At 34.3% G+C, this 25,083-nt stretch overlaps 1 protein-coding gene across 2 annotated transcripts in view; it reads left to right on the top strand.

Annotated features, from left to right (window-relative positions):
- Positions 1-19,086: 19,086 nt before the first annotated feature.
- LOC141486452 (cytochrome P450 9e2-like) overlaps positions 19,087-25,083 on the top strand; it is a 30,017-nt gene continuing 24,020 nt past the window's right edge. Inside the window, exons 1-3 of one of the 2 annotated variants that reach the window (XM_074184464.1) lie at positions 19,087-19,987; positions 20,060-20,207; positions 21,069-21,284. In XM_074184464.1, coding sequence (XP_074040565.1) covers positions 20,149-20,207; positions 21,069-21,284 — 275 coding nt within the window. In that variant the 5' untranslated portion in view covers positions 19,087-19,987; positions 20,060-20,148. Of the gene's footprint in view, positions 20,208-21,068; positions 21,285-25,083 lie in introns of both variants that reach the window. The other variant, XM_074184467.1, reaches the window with a different exon arrangement.

The raw sequence follows: 25,083 nt of genomic DNA, 5'->3' as shown, positions 1-25,083 counted from the left end.
TTTTCTCTCGCTACACTGACTAATTCCACCTCGTATACCTTTTTGAAAAAAGTGAATCATATCAATGTCAGTTAGTAATTCCAATTCGATATTCGTATACTTCAACATGGCATCCCAAGATAATCCAGGTGCAGTGTAATATTGTGCTGGATCTAAGTTATATATCTCTAAGCTTGTGGTGCGAAAGTTTTCAAAAATATCACATAATAGCAATACATCCGACTTCGAATACAAATCAGAGTATTCACCCAAATTCTGACACTCGAATGAATTCCACACATTTCTAGCCCTATCATAATTAGTTTCCGATATATGTTCACAATTGAGTGTGTCGTAAAACTGATTTTTTGTCGGAAGTGATGGATAATTCAATTTGTCAATGTCATCAACGAAACTATATGGAAATACACCTTTCTATCTCATCAAATTGAATTTCTCAATTTGTGGGAAATGTTTATGCATCTCCAAACATTGATCAGAGGTCAAGTTAGCACCCAACTTCTCCAACGAATTATTCATAAATTTATAACTATCAATAAATCTCATTTTGAGATCATTCTTCTTAACCTTACCATCTTTATCGGTAAAGGTGTTTGTAAAGAGATGCTTCGTGAAAGCTATGTATTTCTCTTTAGTTTGCGAGATAACATCAACTTTCTCTTTATTCCTATACAATTCTTTTATGAATAAATGACAATCATAACCACTCAAATTATGAAAAACAATAGGTATAAAATTAGGCATTTTGAAATTCAAATTACATTTTGAATGAGCGGCATGTGATCTTTTCTTCCCTGTGACATGACAATGATCTCTAACTTTGACTTCACCATCAATAAATGATTTATTACATATACCACTAGTTCTGGCTGCAACAAACTGTTCTTCTTCTTCGACAGTTTGTGCATCCATTGGTTTAGGGTATCTGAGATGATTTTCATGTATATCTTTCAAATCATCTTCAATGCCACTCACAAATTTCTGAGCAGCATCTACACCCCTATATGTAACAAATTTTGATAAATCATCATTATATGAACATTTTATCAAATAAGCAAATGAATATGGGCTATGATTGAATGATTTAATCGTGTGTGAACTTTCGGGATTCGGCTCATTCATGTGAATCGGTTCAAGCACTGATTCAAATACAGCATACACCACAAATGGCACCCTCATTTGTCTCTCAAAGTGTTCAAACATTAATTTATTTTCCGCAACCATCCTACCATATTTATTGACCTTAAAATTGGTGCTTGGTGTTGTGGTACTAACATGATTACAATCATTCATCTTATGACGTAAAAGCAACCTCTCGTTAGAAAAATATATCAAACATCCATCACAAAAATATTTTTTGTGTCCATGTGCTGATAGTTGAATAGAAACTAATCTTGAAAGATCTTTGATCCAACAATAGTGACCATTACCGGTGTCATCAGTTATAAGTAACAAATTGACATGTATCCGGAGTCTTCTCTGTGAGTATCGCAATGGACCAATCACTTCATACTTTATTTTGCCCTTCTCAAATTTACTCTCTAAACCGTAAACATTAATTGAAATATCATTTCTATCTTCGAATCTTTCAATACTCTTGCTATTAACTTTAACCGGAAAATACATACCTGTGACATCTAAAACATTGGAAAAATGTGGATATGATGTAAGTTCGGACACTCTACCATCTGCAGGATATAATGCTGATGTTATAGCCCAAGCAAAACAGTGTTGATCTTCGTTACGGACATTCACAACAGCTTTCTTCCATTGAATGCATTCAGACAGCTTCACATATGAACGTCCTTCCAGTGGACTGTATTTATTAATGTTTACCTCGAGAAACATTATTTTTTCACAAGTCCAACCTAAATTATAAAAAAAAATTACTATTCAATCTCGTTGAAATTTATAAAAAATAAATACCTGAGTCACGTTCCTGGAATTCTGTCATTTGAGCCATAATTACATCACGGAATCCATCAAAAACGGCATTCAAATCGGAAGATAGGTCCACTATTTTATTTTGGGAATTGAATGATTTCATGGCCCTCAAATCTTGAGTCTGAAGAATATAATTCCCAAAAACTTCCATATTCACCTTGATGCTTTTATGGATCCTAATGGCCGATTTCAATAATTCAATGACCTTCTGCCTAATCTCATTGAAAAATGACATGTAGTCAGTGGATACAACCGAACTCTCCACCCTGTATGTTTCAATGAGGCAATTGAATGCATTCGTTATCATTTGAACACCATCAGACACTTGAACACATGCATTATTTTTATGACTTATGCTTCTTCGGTGAGAATTCACCTGGGTCATAGGAATTGTCACATTGCAACAATTGCACGTATACATAGGTGTTGCATTATCCACTCCCATCCGTTTCACTGCAGGTCCTCCTTGGCAACTCTGGAGCTGATGCCGACGAAGATTAGCACTACGATTGAAAGATTTAACACAGTCGCAGGAATACATTTTCTTTGATACGTTCTCACTAACTCACTTGATGTAAACTAATGCAAACAACACTAGTTCACTTCTTAAATACACTCTGATCGTATCCGTCAAGACGACATAGCCATCCCCACCTCTCAGTTACATGCGCCAACTCAATTAACAGATGCCGATACGAACAGACAGCGTTGCGCTCTCATACAGGACAGATGTCGACATAGTCCTCACCGTCTGCGTGTCAACATCGACAGCGAGGGTAGAGCGATTAGCAGCCATCGCTCCATCGAGAGAGGTAGGGACACATCGATGAATACGCATTACTCAGCCATACGCCGTGGAGTGCACATCTCGCTCTCCTACCGCTGAACGGTTGCAGCTGTCACACCACTATCTTGGTGGGCTCACACCGATGGAACATTCATATCTTGGAGGATCTTTGAAGTATGCAGACGTATGTTTGTATACAGACATGCACATGATGAATCCTTCACCTTGCTTGCTGTGACGTCACACCGCTTGGTGGACTCACACCGATGGAACATTCATTACTTGGAGGATTTTTGAAATATGCAGGCGTATGTTCGTATACAGACACACACATGAAAAACCCTATACCATGCATTCTAACACACGCCCCAACCAAATGTAATTACGTCATTACGTCACACACAAAATCTCGAAAAATTTTGAATGGTCTATGCACCAGACACTTCAACTTGATGTTAGTAAACACTAAAAAAAAGCAATTAATACGTCATAGTGGTAGGGGGAGGCCGGAATTCGGCTGTATACATCTACTGAAAGCAACTCACATGACTCATTTTCATACACGATGGTCACTTCTTTGTGGTCGACTTTGATGGTTTTAGAAATTATAGGATATAAGTAGCCGACTAAATGTAGAATAACTGAAGAATTCGAATGATATAACTCGATATTCATAGGTTTTGAAAATATGTGAAGAAATTCAATTGTGGGTGGACAATAAGAATAAGAATAGAAAAAGGCAAGATAACTCCAGATAGGCTCGTCACTGGAAAAGTTTCCTTGCCTACCTACATAATTCTGAAAATTCCATTTACGAACCGGATTGGGACAGGATTCACAGGTGAAATGAATATGGTGGATAGAAAACTATCAGAGAGAGTCTGAGATCAGCTACTGACCCCGGAGAACCTTTCTTAACAGTGGATCTCTTGTAGCTGTGGATCAGTGTTGAACACAAAAAAATGTCGCTCAGGGGATATTTACAAATCTATTGTTACTGAACATGCTCTCAGGGAGAGCACTTACAAATGTTGAAGGAAGTTAACATAATTGAAGTCTGACTAGCTGCATCATCCTGTATATGAATCAGACCAATTGAATTTGTTGAATGAAACCACTATAGAAATGTAACTAGAGACTCAGACTTTAAATGCGTGCTCTAAGTGAACCAGAATATTCCGTTCATTACCTCCTTGCCTTTGATAATATCTACAGCAATTGTAAACAAAACACCTTCAAATGCGTCTACACTACTGAATAGTGCTCAATCGACCCATTACTCAGAAATAATTGTTTTGTATGTGTTCATTGTATGAACTCATTTCAATATTCAATCTCGAATGAATTTTTCATTCTGAGATATCATTTTGTTTTCTTCACATTACTGAGAGTGCTTCTGATAATTTGGCAGCTGTACCAAAAGCTGTGATGAATAACCTCAAATTTACGTATCGAATGAAAAACAAGCGGACTTTGTTACTATAAAAGAGTTGGTCAGCAAATTTTTGTTGCATACACAGCTTTTTTCATGAATCCCAGAACCTTCAGATTTCTATGGGTTCATTTGAGTGTTGAACTAGTTCTGTGAGCTACTTCTATGTTCAGTTGTTTTCCAAATTCCATTCAACATCTTATGGTATTTCACTCATCCATAATGTACATTTCTGAATGGATGAGCCCGTGAACAAACAAAATTGTTGATAATTGGGATGATATCAATTCATATGAGATCCAATAGCGTCCAATGCATCCCTAAAACCTCAATGTTTGGTGTGGATGTTGAGCTGGTGGCTTTATCGGTCCATATTTCTTCGATAACGACGTTAGCCAGGCAAACACTGTCAACGGCGAGCACTATCGGTCGATGAATACCTACTCTTTTGGCCTGAATTAGATGATCTGGATACCAACAGCGCTACGTACCAAAAAACTCATGCCACATTAGATATTCTGTACAAGTGACTTGGGGGCATGGTCATCTCACGTAGAGGTGAGGTGAACTTGTTACCGAGATCGTGCGATTTGACCCCGTTAGACTTTTTCTTGTAGGGTCGCAGATGTATGCGAATAAGCTACAAACCACAGTGGTTATTCTGATTTATTTTCTTACAAGCAAGTATGTCGACTTGCCGCACACTTGACTACACTTGACCTGCCTCAAACCTAACAATCTCCAATTTTTTCTATTGTATGCTTTCATAAATACATGTAATTTAGTGAATAATAAACTACTACCAAAACTAAAAAACTACTTCCAAACTATGAACTTGGCAGTGTTACCAACCCATGTCACCAATAACCATGGAGTATGTAAAGTATGTAAAATTCAGTTTGATTTATGCTCCAGAGTCATGAAAAATTGGACGTTTCGGTTGCCCTCCACTCAGAGAAGCCATGCCGGGAATTTTAACGATGTTATATTTCACACAAAATGTCTTCAATAGGTCTTTCAAACGAATGAAAAAAATTGATGGTATCTCACATTCATTTTGTTTAATTTAGATTTAAAAATAGTAAGGGCTTAATGAAATACCCTACATAAGCCATTCTGTTACATGCAGACCTGAGTGAACTGAGTGTATTCTTCGATTTTTTCACTATTGATTCTCATAAGTTTCCACAAACTTTCAATAATTTTTGACATAAGAATACATATGTATTCAATTTAACATTTAAACTGTTGTAACGAAACCATTCGTATTCACAGGAATGGGCTCATTCAGGCTAATTTAGTTTTTTATTGAAAATCATATATTATAAAAGTAAATCATCTGCCAAGTATTCCACAAAATTTTTCGGTTAATATGTCAATTAACAACTGAGCAAGAGCAATTGAAAATGTGAGATCGTCTGCGGTACATCTTGACGTTACACCAGGCAAACGAGCTTCGAGCGGTGACAACCGGGACTGTACTTGGAGATTATGAATCGCTGCTATCGTCAATTCAATTTGATTCTCTTCAAAGTAATGTATATATCAATTCTGGATAACTAGCATTTTTGAGGCAAAAATTCTATAATAAATAAAGAGTACCTTGGGATTTCAAGAAAGACATGATTTCGGATTTTCCTCTATGACGTTAATACATCTTCGCTCAATATTGTTTTTCGAATTCCAGTTTTCAACTAATATTCCAGACAAAGTAGAATCTGATGATTTGAAGGGGTTATATTTTTAGGAGTATTAATTTATTACCATTCATTCAAAGTAGAACTCATGTGAATGATATCTGATTCTTATTCCACAAAAAATGTTTGAAATACAAACTGAGTTGAGAAAAGTATCTTCTGTATAATTCAGTGTTCATATAGAAGTATTTGTTTCGAAAGAATCATTTTCTTTCGTGTAATTCAATGTTTATATAAAAGTAGCTGTTTCAGGAGGACTTTCTTTCAGTTTGTGTCTGAAAGTTACTTCTTTGCATGATCTACACATTCATGTATAGAGTTTCAAATTGATTACTTCCTTCCTTTCTTTGGAAGATTCTCTCATCCCTTTTTTTTGTATCAGGTGGAGTAGTAGAAAGCCAAAAACTTTCTTTCCCAAAAAATCTGATGATGTATCAACAGAAGTCATGTCTGACGTAGGTACTCAAACTCTAACAGTTCTCGGGGGAACTCAGTAGTAATTTTTTTCAATACTTTCTGTATTTCCTAGTTCTTTCGAACGATTTCTTTTCGGTGGTATATAATATTCATGGTCTGTTTAGCTTTTAATCTTCGAAAAACTTGAATTCCAACATCAAAGGTCTTTTCCTGTATACCTGCTTAATCAGACATGGTTTGATTTTCAGAGATATCTTCGTTACAAGTATTCAACAAAATTACTTTTTCCTTTTTTTGATCAAACGGTGGAGCTTTAGATGTATGGGCCGTCGGTCTATCAATCTGGCAATCAAATATATGCGGAATTACGCCTGGTTTCAAAATAATTTTTCCCACTTTCATAGTAGTGCTCAGAGTAAACTATAATTTTTTTTAATAATCATTATCATTCATACTTACATTAAAATGATCTTCGCAACATAAATGCGTCCCCTTGGCAGATACAAAGTCGGCCCCCCGCTTAGCGCGCTGCCATAACTTTCGTAAGAGTGAAATAAAAATTTTGTCTGGTGCAGTTACTGAAGAATTCTTACATTTAGGAGCGATGCAGTACTTGTAACGTCATTTTTTACCATTATTCATATTCACGCAGTTGACACACTGCAGTAAACAACACACAACTTGCTTTCTACGGCTTCAGCACCGTATTTCGCTTATCCACCAGCACTCCCTTGTCGCTGAGTCGACTGATGTGACGTCAAGCTTGACCACGCCCCGTTTCGGTGAACGCCACATTCAACAATCAATTCGTGGGGGAAGATAAAGAGTGAAATTTCAACTTTTTTACGGATGTACTATTTGAAACATAAACTTTCAAATTATGAAATAAAAAAATTTGTTAAATGAGCCCATCATTTGTTGTGCTATAAATGTCTTTTTTTGTCGGTAGGAGCGCCATCAAACAAATAAAATAAAAAAAAAAAAAAAGAGCAAGAACGATTCGGGACGGTTCAAAACAGTTTAGGATCATTTCGCAGTCGAAACCAGAACGGTGGATTCATCAATCCGAACTTATCCTGAATAAATGAGAACGCACTATATCACCTATGTATGATCCGGACGTCCTAGAACCTGAATTTCGTAGAACCAGAACAAACCTATTGAGACTTTTCCGATCATTACATTTCGTAACGGCTAACGTTATTTTGAATGTCTTTGGGAGTAATCCAGTAACATAACGTAGCTTATATTTCCTATGGTGTGCTTGCATTTATATAGGTTGGTTTAAATTTGTTGGTACAGAGAAATGTAACTTTATTTCCAATTTTTTTTCTGGATATTAACAATTTATATAGTTGAATTGAAAGGGTTATATTTTTAGGAGTGATTAATTTTTGGGAAAGAAAGTTTTTGGCTTTCTACTACTCCATCTGATACAAAAAAATGGATGAGAGAATCTTCCAAAGAAAGGAAGGAAGTGATCAATTTGAAAATTTGTAACTCTATACATGGATGTGTAGATCATGTTGTTCTGTCAAACTCTCGTACTCTTGTTGGTATCATATCTGATAAATACCTTTGATCTCTTGAAAAAATTGGCCAAGTTGACCAGATCCATATCGGTTTTATTTGGTCCTACAACTCCGAAAAACTCTGAGATAACGAAATTCTTAGCACCGTATTGCGAATTGAGGGAGTTTTGAACTATATCAGTTATTTGACAATTTTATAAATGACGGAAACAAATTGCACCAACTTGCCAGTCCTGTGCATTTTTGGCATGTATCATATTTCAGTCAGGTTCTGTGTACTCTTATAATATTATATTTCCAATATTTCGACAATGAATATTGTCATCATCAGGGAGCTACGAGATGATGAATATGATTATAGGTGTTATTTGAATGATAGAATGATACATTTGTCAATACTTACAGGTGGGGTTGTTAGGCAAAATGTTGATAAAATATAAAATTATTAAGCGTCAAGTGTTTAAAATACATTAATTAATATTATGACTTATAAGTAATGAAATGAAATAATGGTGAGTGAAAAATATATAGTCAATCACAATGTAAATAGATATTTGATTTATTTTCATGCATAAAATAAATTAACTCACCATTATTTCATTTCATTACTTTTAAATCACAATACTTATTTATGTATTTTAAGTACTAGACGTTTAACAATATTATATTTCATCAACATTTTGCCTAACAATCTCACTTGACATTGTAAGTATTACCTAATTTATCATTCCATCATTCAAATAATATAATCTTATTCATCATCTCGTAGCTCCCTGATGATGACAGCATTTATTGTCGAAATAATGGAAATAAAATGTTATAAGAGTACCTAGGCTTTCGCTGCATTCCGAAATAATTTCAGGGCTTTGTTCTCAACTAGTCAACTGGAAAATAATGTTACTAGAAAATAATGCAGCATGTCACGGATGTCACGCAGGTAGCTATAGCTGCCTCCGTGGTGATTTTGGTAGTTTTCTTGTGAACACGAGATCTATCAACTGAAACCACAAATGTGCGGTTGGCTCCTGTTGGTGGCTCTGTGCATTTGTATGTCTATCTTTTGGTAACCAAGTGTTGCCCATCCTTACACTTGGCTGCACCATACTGATGATGGGCCAAAAGCCCGAAACACGTGTCTATGGTTTGCCACTTTCATGAGTGCTATGTCCGATATTAACTTCTGTTTCTATATCAAGACACTCAATAACTTTTATATTTGTATAATTTCCTGGACCCGGATGTCACGCAGGTAGCTATAGCTGCCTCCGTGGTGATTTTGATAGTTTTCTTGTGAACACGAGATCTATCAACTGAAACGACAAATGTGCGGTTGGCTCCTATTGGTGGCTCCGTGCATTTGTATTTCTATCGTTTGGTAACCGAGTGTTGACCATCCTCACACTTGGCTGCACCATACTGGGCCAAAAGCCCAAAACACGTGTCTATGGTTTACCATTTTCACGAGTGCTATGTCCGATAATAACATCTCTTTCTATATCAAGACACTCAATAACTTTCATATATATATATATATATATATATATATATATATATATATATATATATATATATATATATATATATATATGTATAGAATATATGTATGTATGTATAGAATAGTAGTTTTTCGGGGATTCGGTCTGCCCGAGCTTTCGCTAATGTTTATTAGCTTTATCGAGGGCTGTAATATAAAAAGGACATAATAAATATATATATATATATATATATATATATATATATATATATATATATATATATATATATATATATATATATATATATATATATATATATATATATATATATATATATATATATATATAAAACATAATAACGGATAAAACAGAATACCTGTGCTATGTGAGAATATTCAATTTGGAAATTTCAATTTTGAAAGAAGTCTTCAACATCAAAATGACAACTTTTTGACATTAAATAATGTGAAATACTTTTTCAAATTTTTTATTATCGTTTATTATGGGGATTTATACTGTGTTAATATTACAGGATGTATTCAGATTTATATTTTTTGTTAGTAAAAATAAATAAATTTTGCTGAGGTTGTCAATGTCTGTCTTTTTGTTGATATTGTTTTCTTTAATTTTGATCTCAGCCATTTCCAGAAATTGCCTTTTATTTGAATCTGGTTCGAAATGGAGAATTTTGGTGTTAGTATAATTGGCTGAATGATCATTATCTAGAACATGCTGTGTGAGTGCACAAGAATTTCGTTTTAAATTTTTACAATTACATTACAATTACAAGTAATGGAATGATATTACTTATAACAAATTGTACAAGTTTTTGACGAATTTGTGACCAAATGCTTGAACAACTACCAGGTGGGTCAGAACACGACAATTGACGAAATGCTACCGGCATTCCGCGGACGATGTAAATTTCGTCAATATATATCCAACAAGCCGTCAAAGTACGGCATAAAAATTTGCGCTTTAGTAGATTCTACAATGGTTTATGTCTCAAACTTGGAAATCTACAGTTTCAATGATAAAGCAGAAAGTGTAGTCAAAAGATCAGCTGATCACATTTTGAACACAGACAGAAACATAGCAATGGATAATTATTTTACTTCTATTCCGTTAGCGTTAGATTTGCTGGAAAAAAGAACAACTCTAGTTGGAACTGTAAGAAAAAACAAAAAGGAAATTCCTCCAATTTTTGTTCAAACGAAGGAACGTCGGTCATGCAGTAGTATGTTTGCATTTCTAAAAAAGGGAGTTTTGATGTCGTATATACCCAAAAAAAATAAAAATGTGCTATTTTTTTCAACTCAACATCCTGGCGACAAAGTTGATGAAGACACTCTTGGCAAATGTAAACCAGAAATAATAACATTTTATAACGCAACAAAAGGTGGCGTTGATGTTGTGGATGAAATGATATCCTAGTATACTGTTTCCAGAAACTCCTGCAGATGGCCATTGACAGTATTTTATTGTTTATTGAATATTGGTGGAATCAATAGCCAGATTATCTGTACAGGTAACACAGAAAACAAAGTCGAGCGTCGAATGTTCCTGAGAGAATTAGCTTTGCAACTTATGCAGCCACAGGCACAAAGTAGACTATCTATCCTAAATTCACCTCCAAAGTTTCGGGAATCAATAAGGCAACTTGCAGGCGTTGACGAAGTTCCGGTACCAACTGTTAGTGTCAGCGGCATGTGCTCATTGTGTCCACGTCGTAAGAACAGAAAAACCAAAAAAATTTGTTCTCAGTGATCTGTTTACTTATGCAATGAACATTCCATAGTGATATGTCAAAAATGTATTCAGAGCCAAGAACTCCCAACAACCCCCTAGCGGTGTGTTATTAGGCTAAAATGATTTACATTTATAATGTTTTATTAATATATTATTAAGTGACACTTGTTTGCTGAATTATTTTGGCTAAAATACCCATACAATCGGTGAAATCCTCAATGTGAGCAAAATATTCACGCGCGACAAACTACGTTTGACAGTAGGTAGCGACAAACGACGGGTTAAAAAGATTAGCTAAAAAAACAATTAAATTTAGCAAAAAAACTGAAATCACAATGAAATAAAATACAAGCAACAACCAAAAAATTTTAAAAAAATATTGAACTAATAACACGAGATGAAAATTAAAGAAAATATTAACATGGAGTGAAAGTTGAAAATTGAAAGCTAAGTTACTTAACGATGTTTCGATTGTTAGTATCCTCAATCATCTTCGGGTGATACAATTTGAATTGATAAAAAGGGTTTCTTGTGTTCTTTTGTTTCTTGTGCCTCGTAAACTGTAAAAAATAAAAAGTGGAAAAACGGAATGTTACTCTTTCATTTTAACGTTTATTGGTCCCCATAAAAATACAATGTTTTTAGAGAAACAATAACAAAATATGAACAAATGATTACAAGATGCAATATTTTCGTTGATTATCTATACCTTTTCAGAAACACTGAGCTGTCACCAGCTATGGCCAAACGCCATAGCTGGTGACAGGTGTGCACAAAACCTTACATCATAGAACCCATGTGCCCTGAGGAACAGCCACTACATATGGACAAAAACTCTCTAGTAATGATACCAATAATTGGAATACTTCGCGATCCTGTATATTATCCGGACCCTATGCTTTTTGACCCAGAAAGATTCAGCGATGAAAATACACGAAATATTCATCCTTTCACCTACTTGCGATTTGGCTCAGGACCACGGAGTTGTATAGGATCTAGATTCGCTCTTTTAGGAACTAAGGTTGTATTTTTTTCATCTTTTATCCTATTTTGAAATAGTTCCAGTAGAAAAAACACCAATTCCATTGAAAATTCCCAAGAAATCTTTCAATTTAGTTGTTGAAGGAGGCGTCGTGTTGGGCTTGAAACGACTGAAAAAGTGATTCATCAAAACAATTATAAATGTCTACAAGGACAATCTACAAGGACATCTAGATATACAAGTGAATATTTGCGTTTTTGATTTTCCACAAAACTTTGAACTACTAAGGATAATGTGAAATGAAGCCTGCCTCTGAAAGAAGAACTATGGACACCACCGCATAGAATGTGGTTAGTCACATCAAGTTTCATGACAGATTTTTCAATAACCTAGGAACTTCAGGTTTCCAACTTCAAAACCGACGAAATTCAACCTCTATTTATTTCCTTGAAGGTGTAATTCCTGGTTCCCTTCCTTGATGCTTATTTATGCTATACAAAGAACCTACCTGCATATTTTAGGATTCACGGTTCAGTAGCTTCGGCTATAAGTTAATATAAGAGCGGGCAACAACTAGTAATTTATATTTCTACATGAAAATACAGTAACTTAAAAAAATATGCCAACTGCACTGTTTAATTAATATCTTCGAGGATCGAATTATGTTACCTATGAATAAATTCGCAAAACTAAGAAAGATTTCAATAAGTACATTTTAAATCTCGAGGCAGACGTAGTTAATATTCCCAAACGTTTTTGGATTTTATCATCAATTAAAAAGCACTTGGACGTCAAGGTTCTCCACAAAATGCAATTGAATAATCATGAAGCAAAAAATGGTCATTTATTTTGAAATTTTTAACAGCGTTTGTGTTGACAAATAATATATATCCATTGATTAGAACGTATTCATAATATATTTTTCAAACTCATTGCTTTTAAACAAGGTATTCGAATCACTGACAACGATGATATTCTGCGAATCAGACGAGACCTCCAGTTTGTGTCGTTGGAATATAGGCCTAGGGGTAACATATCAGATATTTTATTTTTTCAAAAAGCATAACGAATAAAATAAATTGCACATCATTATTATTAATGATTTGCTTTATTGTTCGGAATATAACAATAAGAGCCCAAGAATTATTCATATTACCCTGTTCCCATTACCCAACATTGGAAACGCGGTGAGCGTTTTTGTACCTTTGTTGCTGATAGATGTCATTAATTATTTCGTCCGTAGTTTTATGTTCTTGGTTTTACCGATGTTTATACATGTGATCATTGTGTGATTAATAAAACATAGTTCAATGTTTTTAGGTTTATGTTAAAACCTTGTTGCAACTCGATACCAACATAACATTGGCGACGAGTAAATTGGAACTGTGTCATCGGATTGCAGTTTTGGGACACGTCGTTCCTTATGTGGCGTCTCTTGAACCGTTTCAAAACTACGTCGACAAGCTTGAGGCGTTTTTCGACTTCAATGACACTGGTGAGTCGGATAAAGTTAACTCCCTTGTGGTGCTTATCGGTCCCGAAATGTACCGGGTCCTCAAGAACTTATTATCGCCTGCGAAACCTAAGAACAAGACGTTTGACCAACTCTGATCTACTATGAGAAATCATTACGCAACAGAAGGCATTGAAGTAGCCCAAAGTTATAAATTTCATTGTCGAAACCAGGGGATAAATGAATCGATTCGTGACTTTGTGGTCGCAATTAATAAATTGTCCACGACATGTAATTATGGCAATTTTCTCAATGAAGCCCTTCGAGACCAGTTAGTTTTTGGAATCCGGGACTCCGTGGTTAAAAAAGGTTGCTGTCTGAAAAAACCTGACCTTTGAATCAGCAGTAAAAATCGTTTCGGAGATGGATCTCGTGTTGGAACAAGCCAGGGTGATGGATGGGGAGCCGAGATTCGATGACGTCAATCAACTTCGTCTAGGAATCCACCCGCATCAACATGCTCTTGAAGCCGCAAAACCAAGAAGATTTTCCGCTCAGTCGAAAGATGTTACTTCAGGGACATGATTCAAAACTTGAAAAACGTTTTTCTAAATGCAAAAATTGTGGTAAGTTCCACAGTAGTGATAAGAATGCATGTCCAGTTAGAGATTGGGAATGTTTCAACTGTAACAAAAAAGGTCATGTTGCAAAATTCTGTACAAAGCCAAAAAACACTAATTGTATACATGCCGCAAACATGGTGGAAATTGATAATTGTGAGTCACTTCGTTTGCCTCTTGTACAAAAATTCTTTGTTAATAACATAGAGATTGATTTCGAAGTAGATTTTTCAGGGATCTTAAAATCGAGAAAAGTAACCTGCAGCTCAAAGTTGCTAATAGCAAGTCGTTATCGGTGTTTGGCAAGGTTTATGTTTCTTTGTGTTTTGAATTAAAAAAATTCGACAAAATACCCTTGATCATTACAGGTAAAGAATTGAGTCGCTCCTTGTTGTGTCGCGATTGGCTCTCTTCATTCAACCAGATTGGAGGTCTTCTGTACTTATCAACCCGAATCAATCGTTGGAACCATTGACTGTAGACCTTGTTGAACCTGGACCGGAGGTGGTAGGTTTTAGTAATAGTTTTAGAAAAAGTTCAGGTGTTCTTTCTATTGGATGCAATTGGATGAGAGATTATAAAGTTCGTTTCTCCAAAGTTTTCGATGAATCGAATAACGAGCCTATTGAAAATTTTGAAGCGTCTGTTGTGTTGAAAGAAGGTGCAGTACCCATCTTTTATAGACCCTATAATGTGCCTTATGCGCAAGGAGCAGCAGTGGCTGAGGAACTAGCATCTCTTGAAAGTAAAGGTATTATCAGTAAGGTAGCACATAGCCAATGGGCTTCGCCAAAGATGTGTGTCAAGAAGCCAAACGGTACAATTTGCTTGTTCGTGGATTTTAAAGTAACCTTGAACAAATATGTTGATTTGGATCACTATCTCCCTAAGTCAAAAGACATTTTTCAGTCATTGGTGGGAACCAAAGTTTTTTGTGAGTTGGATTTGTCAAATACTTATTTGCAGTTGAAGTTGAATGAAAACTGCAAACATTTTTTTACTATCAATACCCATTTGGGTTTGTATAGATTTCACCGTTTAATGTTTGGGTTGTCAAGTGCCCCAACATTGTTTCAGTCTACAATTGATTCTATACTGAGTCAAATTCCCAATACTAGAGCGTTCCTAGATGATATTATTATTGGTGGCAAAACTTGGGACGAATGCAGGTTTTCAGTGGAGCAAGTGCTCAACTGTTTGAATAAGTACAATGTCAAGATAAACGTAGATAAATGTAAATGGTTCAAGACTTCGATCGAATTGCTTGGTTTCTGTCTGGATGGGCAAGGTTTGCGTCCTTCCCCTTCCAAAATTTCAGCTATCCAAAACGCGCCGGTACCAAAAAATATATTCGAGCTAAAATCTTTCATTGGATTGATGAATTTTTATCACTAGTTTGTCAATACGTCAGTTGATTTACTGGGACCATTGTATGAATTGAGAAAAAAAGATGTACCATGGTTCTGGTCTCAAGAATGTGATAAGGCTTTTGACAAGGCTAAGTCGTCGATTTGTGAGAAATGTTTTCTATTATTGTATGATACTGAGAAACCCCTGATATTGACCACCGATAGTAGTAGTTACGGTGTTGGAGCAACGTTGGCTCACCTTATAAACGGTGTGGAGCAGCCAATTGCATTCGCCTCCACAACACTGAAAATGAATTTGTTACGTTCAGAGAAGTCTCGCAGGCTACCTCTCAGGATGATGTTCTCTCCAAAGTGTGCCAGTGGGTCAGAGAGGGTTGGCCTTCCGAAGTAGAAAGCCAATATTCAGTTTTTTTCAAAAACAAATTGTGTCTGTCAGTCAAAGAAGGTTGTTTATTATTTGGTGCTAGGGTTGTCATTCCTTTGTCGCTACAATCAGCTATTTCAAACCTATTGTATAAGGAATATATTGGTATAGTAAGGACGAAATTACTTGCCAGATCATATGTCTGGTGGTCTGATATGGACCGAGACATAGAACAAAAAGTGAGGACGTGTGTAATGTGTCAACTCACTCAGAACGATTCGATTCCACGTATCTATGTTCTCTTGCCAAGTAGCCAAGGACCATGGAGACGACTGCATTTGGATTTCCTAGACGCATTTAAGTGTAAAATCCTTCTGTTGGTCGATGAGTTCAGCAACTGGCTTGAAGCTTGGATTTGACGCAAACGTCAGCGTCAATGGTATGCGAAAAATTGCAAGGATGCCTTTCTAGGTTTGGTCTTCCTCAATATGTGATGTCCGATAATGGGCCCCCATTTGCATCTAATAAACTGAAGTCATCGAACATAACATCGAACATGTGCTAAGTCCACCGTACGATCCTGCTTCCAATGGGGAAGCAGAACGTAGTGTACAAACTATAAAAAACTACTATTGAGATCAGAAGTAGCCAAAAGTTCAGCGACTGATTTACCGGGAAAGTTATAGGATTGCTTATTATCTTACAGATATACTCCCTCATCGGTTACAAAGAAATCCCCTTCAGACATGATCTTGGGATTTAAAGCTCGAAACCCTTTCAGTATGTTGTCTCCGGCTGATGAGGTGTTATCAAAGGATGAGTTAAGCGAAATTCAGACTAGAAGTTTGACAGTTAGAAATTTTAAAATCAATGACAAGGTTCTTGTCAAAAATCATAAGAAAGGTATAATGAAATGGATTAGAGCTCGGATGATGAAGCAAATCAGTTCGGTCGAATACCTTGTGAAGTTAGAATACGAATCCATCAGAAAGAATGTCTGAGGTTGTTATCATATTATTGTAAAGTCTAATACTGCTATTGTCTTTGTAGTTACTATGAGTATATGTATTACTGTTTGATTACTCTGTACTATTGTAGTTCTAATTATTTCATATGCTGCATTATTTTAATGTTTAATTATTCCGTATTTTGTTTCCTTGCATTGACTAATATTTTTTTTTTGCCAAACTCATGAACCAATATTCTCAAAAAGGAGGGAGAATTGTTATGATGACAACATTGGAAACGCGGTGAGCGTTTTTGTACCTTTGTTGCTGACAGATGTCAATGATTATTTCGTCCGTAGTTTTCATGTTCTTGGTTTTACCGATGTTTTTACATGTGATTATTGTGTGATCAATAAAACATCGTTCAATATGTTTTTAGGTTTATGTTAAAACATTGTTGCAACTCGATACCGACATAACATATGTCAATGCATTAAATAATACTCTTGCAAAACACTTCGATATTTTTAGTACATTGTTGCTTACGGTCAAAAAATATTGAAAACCTACTTCCATTAGTTATATTTCATTCATATATTCAGTCAATAACTGTTAATCAGTTTTTTTTGTTTGTGTATTAAATTCTACTCTATCCTTTATTTTAGGCACTATGTTCATGTGTATTGTAGGGTACTTTTAATTCAATATTAACTCAATTATGTGAATACTGTAGTAGATTTTTCTGTTTGTATTTCGAATACATAAATCAATAAATGAATTATTTTCATTCATTCAAGTATTGAAAAAAATGGGCCTTACAAGGCGCACGTATCTCAAATTATTTCACCATTTTGGTACATTATTATCGCACTTAGATTTAAATATACCTCGCAACCTTTCCACATCACACATGACATTTCATGTCAATGTACCAAATGAATCTCTCTGCAACTCCTACTTTGCCATAATCTATATTAACAATATAGATATTTCTTTCTTAGTATAAATGAACTCAAGGGTCACCTTTGTAAAATTATGCTGAATATTCATTATAATTTACTCCAATTGCATTGATTCCACCTACTACTTGTTCTCGGACAAATGAATAAAATAAATAAAATAAAAGTATGAATTGAATGTATTTTCTAATGATATCAATCACAGTATGAGGTTATAGATATTCATTTCTGAAGATTGTTGACCCTACTTCCAATATTTGAATAACATCGAGTGTTCTGGGACTCGCAGAAAAATAAATATTTGTTTGTTATCATTCGTTTGATAAAATCCCCAATTCATAATATGAACAGATTTGAACAGATAAGAGGAAAAATATTCTTTGCAAAATAAACTGTTGTTCTTCATGAAATGTTGAGGTATTGCATGCAAACACATCGTTGGTATATATATGGAAAATTACGCATAGGAAACTCTTGGAAATTCAACGATACATTAATGAAATATTAAAAGCTTCTCGATTTCTCAATAGGTAATATACTCATTGAATGAATTAACTAGCTCTAGTCACAGGTATTGTAAAAAGTTAAATGTAGTACAAGCTTCAGAAAACCTGCATGACATAAAATGATTCTTTATCATTGATAAATCGGCAAGTTACTTTTCTATTTCATCTTTAAAGGTGAACTGAAAACTGAGAATTTCCTCGGCAAATGATTCAGATGTCTTTTTTATATATTTCAACAAAATCAAGTGCTTTATTCAATAGATCAGTATAATTTGAAGTTTACAAATTGAAAACAATTTCATTCATTGGAAGGAAACGAGATTTCAGTTCCTTTTTTTAATTTTCAAATTCGATAACTTTTCAAGTTTTCAAACGTTTTAAGGCAATTGAAAGATCGGTGGCTTTAGACTGACATACTTTAGATGCTAAATCGATAGTTTATGAAATTTTGCAGTGAAAACCCATAATAAAATTGTAGTACTCAATCTTCTTTTTAGGTGAAATAGCTTCATTTTTTAAATCTAATTTGTAATTTAACAGAATCGGTTTCTTTATCGCTTCTTAGGCTTCAACGAACCGAACTTATGAAGCAAAAATAGCATCGTAATATCCTGTCCATCTAGAAGGGTTCGATATTTCTACTGTTATCGAAGTTGAAGAATCCCTTCTTTATCAGGTATAAAACTTGACGAGATACTCAATCTTTCAATACCATGGTCAAAAAAATTATAAATTTGATGAACCGTTTTTAAAAATGTGGCATATTAATAACTTCTCTTGTATTTTTGTCATTTATCAATTTATTAATTTGGTTTTCTTATTTCTGGACCATGCAATAAGTTCGTGCATTTGATTTGGTTTTGAAATATATTGATAGTTTGGAACATTGAAGAAAGGTTAGAGACATCTCTCTGTCATAGATACTTTCACGGGAAGTGTTCAAGTGACTTGGCACATTGGCGGTACCTATTAGAAATACGCGACGGACTGTGGCTGCTAATCGTCATGAGGTTCAACTCTGTACACCTCGATATCTACTGTTCAAGAATTCTGTCATTTGGAGAATGGCGTTTTTGTGGAATAAACTTCCTGAGAAGTTTTTTCCAAATGGATTTATTCTCCAGCAATTCAAATCCAATGTGAATCACTACTTTCGCACAGGCACCGCTTCAAGAGCGCCTTAAGGATTTTCCTGTGGCGATTGTGTTTTGTCCTTAAAAAAAGGCAGGTTGATATCTAACACACACACACACGTCTAATCACAATTGACTTTACTTTGCCTTTATTTGCAGGTTCAATGAAGATGAAACTATGGAAAATCAAATACATAAATGACCCATTGTCACAACAATCAAACGAAAAATGCATAGAACAGCCCTCCGTACTTGAAAAACACAAATCAGCGATTCCCCTGACACCATGCGTGGCTAAATCGCCGGGGCCATAAAAAAAGTACTTTCATCTGAGTTCCACGACAAAATATAAAAAAATCATGCGTTGAATTTTCATTATTTATTTGAATTTGTGTATGGTCTTAGGTTGTATCGAAATTTAGATCGTTACGCCACTGTTTCAATGTAATATGTACCAGAAGTGACAGAGATTTACTAATCACGTATCTTGTTGCAAGAATTTTCTAAACATTTTCGAATTTAGGAACCATAACAAACGTTAAAATTCGTAGAAATATTTGAGACTTGACGAACCCATCGATTACCTGCAAAAAAGGTTGGAGTCTACATTATTCTCGGGGGTAGGTTCTGACACCGTTCGTTCTGACGATATTATACAAAATAACCATAAATATAATATTCTTTGGCTGCAGTATCCATCCACCATCCCTCACTGATGGACTCTAACCCCTCCCTCAGTTCTGAAAGTGCAGCGTTCGAGTGAGGACGAGCAAGATTCGAAATGTGTATAATGGCCAAATTAGAACTCTACATTTATTTGATGTCCTTCTTGATATATGGGTGAGTACGAGGATGAATTGACTCACCACATTTGCATTTTCCCTAAAATAAGATTATGTATTTCATATCAAAGGAGCTAACCTTGTTTAGACCTGATTGACACAAAATAACGTTATTTTCATTTCATTTCAAGAATGCAAATAGGCCAACCATTTTGATTTTTTGTGAATTGATTTACAAATTATGTACGATATTTGATTGATTTCATCCTTTCATGAAATATTGATTGAAATTGTGAGATAATGGCTTTTGTCATGTTTACAGAAATAATTTTAGAACCAGGGGTGATTTGTTTGAAGGTGGTTGACAATGTTTCGTGGTGCATTTCATCAGTTCGGACTTCCATTGTCTAATATGATATAATTTGATTTGAAATCTCTAATTTTTTATAGATTCTTTCAGGGATTTCGAATCAATTCATTGATGATATCAGTTCTGGCTTTATTATAGGATGAAAGGATAATTCAGTAATTTTTAAATTCCACTTTTCGACTCGATATATCTAATCGATGTTTCATACCATCTCACTGCCAATGCTGGCGATAAATTGATAGTTTCAAGTGATATTGCTGCAATGACTCAAAATACTATGTCTTAGATTTGGAAGTTCCCTAGAAATATTTTTAAATATATTTTTTAATTGAGAAATAGAAGAGAAATAAATTTTGATATGTTAAGTTTTCCAGCTCTTCAAATCAATTCCTTAACTTGAGCAACTTTCATGTATAGGTACTAAAATTGAATCACTTGTGAAGCTACTGGCGATGCTTTGGGTACGCCGGAATTTGATCACAAATTCTCATTTTACGAGATCGGTGGCAATACTGATTTATCTTTCTTATATATTCCTTTGTTTTGCAGATACGCTACTCTCCAATCATTACTGTTGCTTTCTATGGTAGTTACTTTTGGATGTTTCTGTTACTGTTTCGTAAAACGAATACTTTACTGGCAATGGCTTGGTGTCAGGCAAACTTTTCCCATATATATTTCGGGAAACAACCGGGAATTCCAAATTGAGAAACAAAATTATCCGGACCTAATTATCAGAAGCTACAACCAATGTCGGGACGCAAGGTGAGTTTTTTTATCATTTCTGTAACAGTAACCCTGAAACTAGTTCATCTCGAATATACTCGTTCAGTTCATATGAAATAATAACAGTTGACAAAGTGACACATGAAATACTTTGATGAACTTAAATGTTTAGTATGGCTGGTCAAATCCAAGAATAGAATACTCACAACCTGTGCGTACCTAGGATGAATTAGCACTCGCCAAGAAGTACAATTTCCGACGAGAGGCAATAGACCATATTAGTTAGGTTAGGATTTTTCGAGCGCGAAATTTTAACTCAGGTCCATCACGAAACCTGTCATTTAAAACTCATTCAATCTTATTCCTTAGAACTGATTTTACATAACAAAGATGAAATGGAGTTTCTTTTACCTGTTTGATACAAAATAATTTGAAAATATGGATAATTTTCTATGAATTTGTCAATATGAAAATGCATTGCAAAATTCATGGAACGCATGTCTTAGATTGAAGAGTGGTATATTACTGGTGGGGCAACAAAGTTAGCGGGATATTTAAAATTCACGTGTTAATATACCGACCAAAGTTGAGCTGGAAAAATGTTATTTCGAAAAACTGAAAATGGTGCCTTGTTTTGCTCCTGGATATAACCATAGGTATACAAGCAATTGCAATATGATTGCAATTCCAAGGAATGAAGAATAAGCAAAAATATATAAAAATACTAATAACTCTCATGAAGTTGAGAATTAATTTTCCCCACTCAGATCTTGCCACTCGATTTAATTGCAGCTCAACAACTATTACAAATATTTTTTACTTGGGTTCTCCTTATACATACAACACTTTACAGTGAGATGTAAAATTATAACATGTCTCCCTTATTATTTCTCATCATTTATCAACTGCAGACTCATTATTGACTGTACAGAGGTAAAAATTACAAATCCAAAGGATATGAATATGAAGAAACAAACTTACAGCAATTATAAGCAAGCAAATACTTATAAAGTATTGGTGGCAGTTACCCCAAATGGCGTTATAGCATATGTAAGTAACATGTTTCCTGGTTCAACGTCAGACAAGCAAATATTTTTTATGAGTAAATTGAATAATCATTCAGAACTAGGATGTTTTAGAGCCTGGAGTGACCAATAATATGGCTTCATTTCTAATGAGCAATCAGTTCACTGAAAGTGAATCCATGAGGACATTAGAGATAGCAAGATCCAGAATTCACGTAGACCGGACAAGTACAAAAATTTTAGAATTTAGAATTCAATTTCAGGTTCAATGAAGAAATTCTCTTCTGCAATATTCCAAGTTATATGTTCTCTTGTTAACTTACAGAACCCTTTAGTTGAAATTGTAGAGGAAAATGGATGAATTTTCATTTGACCTTTTTTTAAGAAACCATTGAATGTTAAGTTTTTACTTTTTCAGAGTTTTTAGTTTTTAATAGAATGACTTTCTTTTATAGATTTATTTTTTATTATCAGAAAGTTTTTCAGAGTTTTCTTTCTCTAGTCCTACACAATATAGTTACGTGTATTGAAATGAAAGGGGATTTAATTTGGGTTTTTCATATAACTATTTCTCAACTTTTTTCCTCTAAGTCAATAAAAGAGAGAATACAAACTGTCTATGCTTTGGCGTTGAAATAAATTGAGCTGAACCACTGCCATTATTATATCAACTTGTTACATACTTTCTGCATATGAATTAATTAAGGATTATTTCACAATATATCTGATATGAATTTTTATATAAAAATCAGCAAATCAATTAATTACATGTTTCTTCATTCATCTCACAATACAAAACAAGCAGTAACCGCATCAAGTAAATGAATAGCAGATGGGCTGTAGGTATATTGATATATACAAATTGTCCTATTTAATGTTTTTCTGTGATAATATGACTGTGTTGACTGGAAGATTCAATCGATGGCTTTTGGTATTCACCAATAAAGTAGTTGTATTATTAAAATTATTACGACTGTGATAAATATGACTGTGAAGAATAATTTACTTTTAGTATAAAGAAACATCACATTTTCCAATATCAGTAAACAACGTCAAAATTCATTTGCATATATTAAAATTTTTTAAATAAAATACAACATGAGTTTATATAAGTGAGATATTCATTCAAATGAAACTCTTTCAGTATATGAATATTTTTTCCCAACTCTTATTTTTTTCCATTTTTTTAATGGCAACATCAGCAGTGGTCTATAAAACTAGGTAACAATAGTCTCTTCCAGTAATGTGTAGCTGTCCCTGAATTTGATGATAATAATTATGGTCTTCATTGACAATACATTCACCATTTTCACTGAATAAAATGTCACTTTTCTTCAAACTATCTGCTAAGGGGGAATTTCTCAAGGTATATGGATACTTGACTTCAATTATTCCATCTGAAAAAAGCAGTCCAGCTGGAGAGGCCCCCAAAAATTCACAAGTATGTAGCCATAGTCCTCTTCGCACGACCTTTGTTCCTGTTAGTTTTTCAAAAGATTGAATCCCATTAATTTCATTCTGTCGTATCCATTGAATTTGTTTCACCCTTTTCAAGTCATAGCTTCCTAAAAATGAAATTCTGTAAGTTTGCTAATCAATATATGGAAAAAATGCCAAATTTTTTTTTCGAAAATACTTTCATTGAAATGAACCGTTTGATGTACAATATGTGCAGAAGATAAGAATTAGGTACAATACTTCTATGAAAAAAATATAATAATAAATTTTACAAATAGTCTCTGATGACATACATGTCATGTATATCATTCAGAGACGCTTGATTCATTCACAAAAAGGAAGAAATAGTCTTAGCCATAAATATACTTCTGAATCCACCCAATGAATGAAATGAATTTACATTCTATTAAATTGCCTTGATTGGAATAAATAATTGGTTATGAATGAAAACTCACCTCGATATCATAGCTCTTGTCCCTCATGCTTGCCTTCACTTTTCACTTAATGATTATCAATCCTGATGAAAGACTCTGTTCACCTCTGTGTATGAATTTCAAATCGTCACGAAAATAATCATTGATTGCAGATGATTTTATAATATTTGCCATTGTTACTTCAGATTACAAAGTGATTATTACTACTGGAATAGAAGCTTGTCTGAGTTTAGTTTGGAATATGAAGCTTACTTAAGATTACTATGTATTCATATTAATTTTTAATAATTTTAATAATTATCTCAGGTAACTGAATTGAATGGATGAACGTTGATTAAGTTGTAGGTTAGTTTAGTAGTGGAGTGGGAGCGGAATTTGTTGACATCTGTGACGTTACGTTTACCTGAATCGATCTACGACAATAAAAAATTTCTTGAACATCACTAGTTTCATTTCAATAAAAAAAAATTATAAAAAGGAATTTCAATGATGTTCTGACATTGATACATTTAGAAATTAACAGCTAACATTCATTATGTATTTGTGTAGTTTCATATTGAATTCAAACGTCCACAAGTTCCCCATGTAAAATTTTTTGAAGTTGGAACTCGCGCCAAAAGTGAATCCTAACCTAATTAATATGGTCTATAAACCGCCCAGTCCGTACCAACGTTGCCAAGTGTACCCAGTTCGTATTTCGTGGGAAATTCAAAATGTAACTAAGGAACTACGCTAATAAAAACGACTTCATAAAAATAAGAGTTTACTCCCAAACAAAAAACATATATATCAAAATGGTAATAATCAACGATATTGGTGGTCACTTATAAGTTGAACTGATTTGTATAAAACTACATTTTCAGGGGCGTGTTATAGGTTTTTTTGAGTTGTTTCAGTTCTTGGGGGGAGGCCCGTTGAATT

This window comes from Leptinotarsa decemlineata, unplaced genomic scaffold (assembly GCF_025532065.1).
Source record: "Leptinotarsa decemlineata unplaced genomic scaffold, Ldec_3_MD MMD2_P_RNA_scaffold_2, whole genome shotgun sequence".
Classification (NCBI taxonomy): domain Eukaryota; kingdom Metazoa; phylum Arthropoda; class Insecta; order Coleoptera; family Chrysomelidae; genus Leptinotarsa; species Leptinotarsa decemlineata.
Note: the sequence above shows the minus strand (reverse complement) of the source record. Positions and strands in the feature narration are given on the sequence as shown.